The sequence below is a fragment of the Corvus brachyrhynchos genome, unplaced genomic scaffold (assembly GCF_000691975.1).
Source record: "Corvus brachyrhynchos isolate BGI_N302 unplaced genomic scaffold, ASM69197v1 scaffold318, whole genome shotgun sequence".
Taxonomy (NCBI): domain Eukaryota; kingdom Metazoa; phylum Chordata; class Aves; order Passeriformes; family Corvidae; genus Corvus; species Corvus brachyrhynchos.
Genome location: NW_008239537.1, coordinates 11992 through 14096, shown reverse-complemented (window position 1 = coordinate 14096; position 2105 = coordinate 11992). Strand labels below are relative to the sequence as shown.

General features: G+C 63.9%; 1 protein-coding gene across 1 annotated transcript in view; it reads left to right on the top strand.

The window, feature by feature from the left end:
• The window catches only part of PCBP2 (poly(rC) binding protein 2), an 11425-nt gene that overhangs the window by 2379 nt on the left and 6941 nt on the right, over positions 1 to 2105 (top strand). The window contains 3 exon segments of the mRNA XM_017741205.1: positions 1 to 56; positions 641 to 769; positions 1168 to 1242. The exon segment at positions 1 to 56 is cut by the window's left edge and continues 28 nt beyond it. Of these exon segments, the coding sequence (XP_017596694.1) occupies positions 1 to 56; positions 641 to 769; positions 1168 to 1242 (260 nt within the window).

Below are 2105 nucleotides of genomic sequence, written 5' to 3'. Positions count from 1 at the left end.
GCCAGTGCGGGTCCCTCATTGGCAAAGGAGGCTGCAAGATCAAGGAGATCCGAGAGGTGCGTGGTGCCCAGCCCGGGGGGGCCCACGGTGGGGTTCAGGTGTCCCCAAGGGCAAATCCCTGCGCTGTCCCTGCCCCAGGGATGTGACATCACTGGGATTTTTTTGGAGCTCCCTGTATTTTTAGTGCTTGGCAGGCTGAGAGTCAGGGCAGACCCTTCTCTGCCTGGTGCTGTCCCTCACAGCTGGATGCCTGGGTTCTTGCTCCCCCCTTCCCATGGCTTCTGACTGCCTCCTCACCGGCCTTTTCCGAGATTTTGGAGAGGGAGATGCGCTGGCAGCGCTGCCCTCGGCCGTGTCATTTAGCACTGGGTGCTGTTGGATTAACTCTGCCCGGCTCTGGTGGCATGGGGACTGGCTTGGCTTGGGTTACAGGGACAGGCTAAGTCCAGGTCCCCCTCTGCTGCCTCAGGCTCCTGGTGACCGAATTGTATCCAGCTGGGATTAAAGGACTTTATTTTGGGGGAAAGGAGGAGTGGAGGGGGGGCAGTTTTGGCTATGTATAACCATGCGCAGGGTTCGTCGCTGAGGTCTCAGCCCTGCCCGGGGTCTGATGGGCTATTTTTAACCCTCGGCTTGGCAGAGCACGGGGGCACAGGTCCAGGTGGCAGGGGACATGCTGCCCAACTCGACTGAGCGAGCCATCACCATCGCTGGGATCCCACAGTCCATCATCGAGTGCGTCAAACAGATCTGCGTCGTCATGCTTGAGGTAGGGCCCCTCCTCGGGCCCGTGCCCTGGGGAGGCCGGTGCTGCAGGGGATCCCGCTGCCCTTGGAGGGGTGGAAATGCTGAGGGGGGAGAAAAAAACACAGCTGCTGGTGGACAAAGGGATAGCTGGGGATTACAGCCTCATCCAGGTGAGCCGCTTAAAGCCAGGGTCGTGCGGGGCCTCGAGAGCTGCTCACGGTGTCACCCATGGCCCTGCCATTCTCCTGGGTGTCCTCCGTCGGCCCTGTGCCTGAGATGGGGAAGAAATAGCCCTGCCCTGGGTCCCCCAAAGGGCTAGCTGGACATGCAGAGCAGAGCCGTGGGGGTGTGGGGTGCAGGGAGGGGGCCTCGTGCTAGCGGCACTCAGTGTCTGACCTGCCCTCTCTGCCTGTCACCCAGTCTCCCCCGAAGGGTGTCACCATCCCGTACCGACCCAAGCCATCCAGCTCTCCCGTCATCTTTGCAGGCGGCCAGGTAAGGCCTCTCCTCTGCTCCTGGGGTGCGGGGTGGGGAGGGGCGGGGGGGGTCGTACCAAGCTGCCAGCGCGCCCCGGCCGCTCCATGTGCCCGTCACCCACACTGGGCCCTCGGCCCCGAGCAGCTCTGCTGGGCCTCGCCCTCCCAGAGCTAGCTCCAGCCATCCCTGCTGAGGGATGGCAGCAGGGGAAAGGGCCAATTTGGGAGGAGAGGGTACTGGAAAACACTTCTGGAATTAACCAGCCAAAAAACGTTTGCCAGCGTGGTGGCGGCAGTAGGACTTTGAATCGGGCTGAGCTGCCAAACCCAGGCTCTGCCCCTCTGCCTCAGGCTGGCTCCAAGGACTCGCTGTGACCTCCTGTGGGTGACTGGCCCGGAGGTTGGGGGTTCTCTGTTCTCTGCCACTGGTTCTCGGGGTGCAAAGGCTCAGCCTGTGCCGTGGGTAGGGTTGGGGTGCGCAAAGGCTTCGTCTCGCACGAGGGGAGGGTGTCAGATAGGAGTAGCGGCAGGTGACCAGGCTTTACTCCCTCTTGTGCTGAGCTGGGGAGTGGCCCGAGCCCTGGCCTGAGCCCCCTTACAGGGGACAGGTCTCCCGTGGGACTCTGTCCGCTGTAATGCCCAGAGCCCCTGGGCTGGCGGGGCCCAGGTGCGGGTCAGCTGCTCCCACCCTGCGGCCCCCGGGGCTGCCCCAACGCTCGGAGAAACCACGGCGACAACGCATCCGCTGCCTTCCTGCTGCCAGGGAGCCCCTCGGGGTGGGCAGGGCCTGGCTTTGTCGGTGGGGGCCTCGGTAGGCAGGGAAAGGGGGTCAGGGAAGGGGTGTAGCTGCCGCCGGCCTCCCCGAGAGCCAGGTCTGACTCT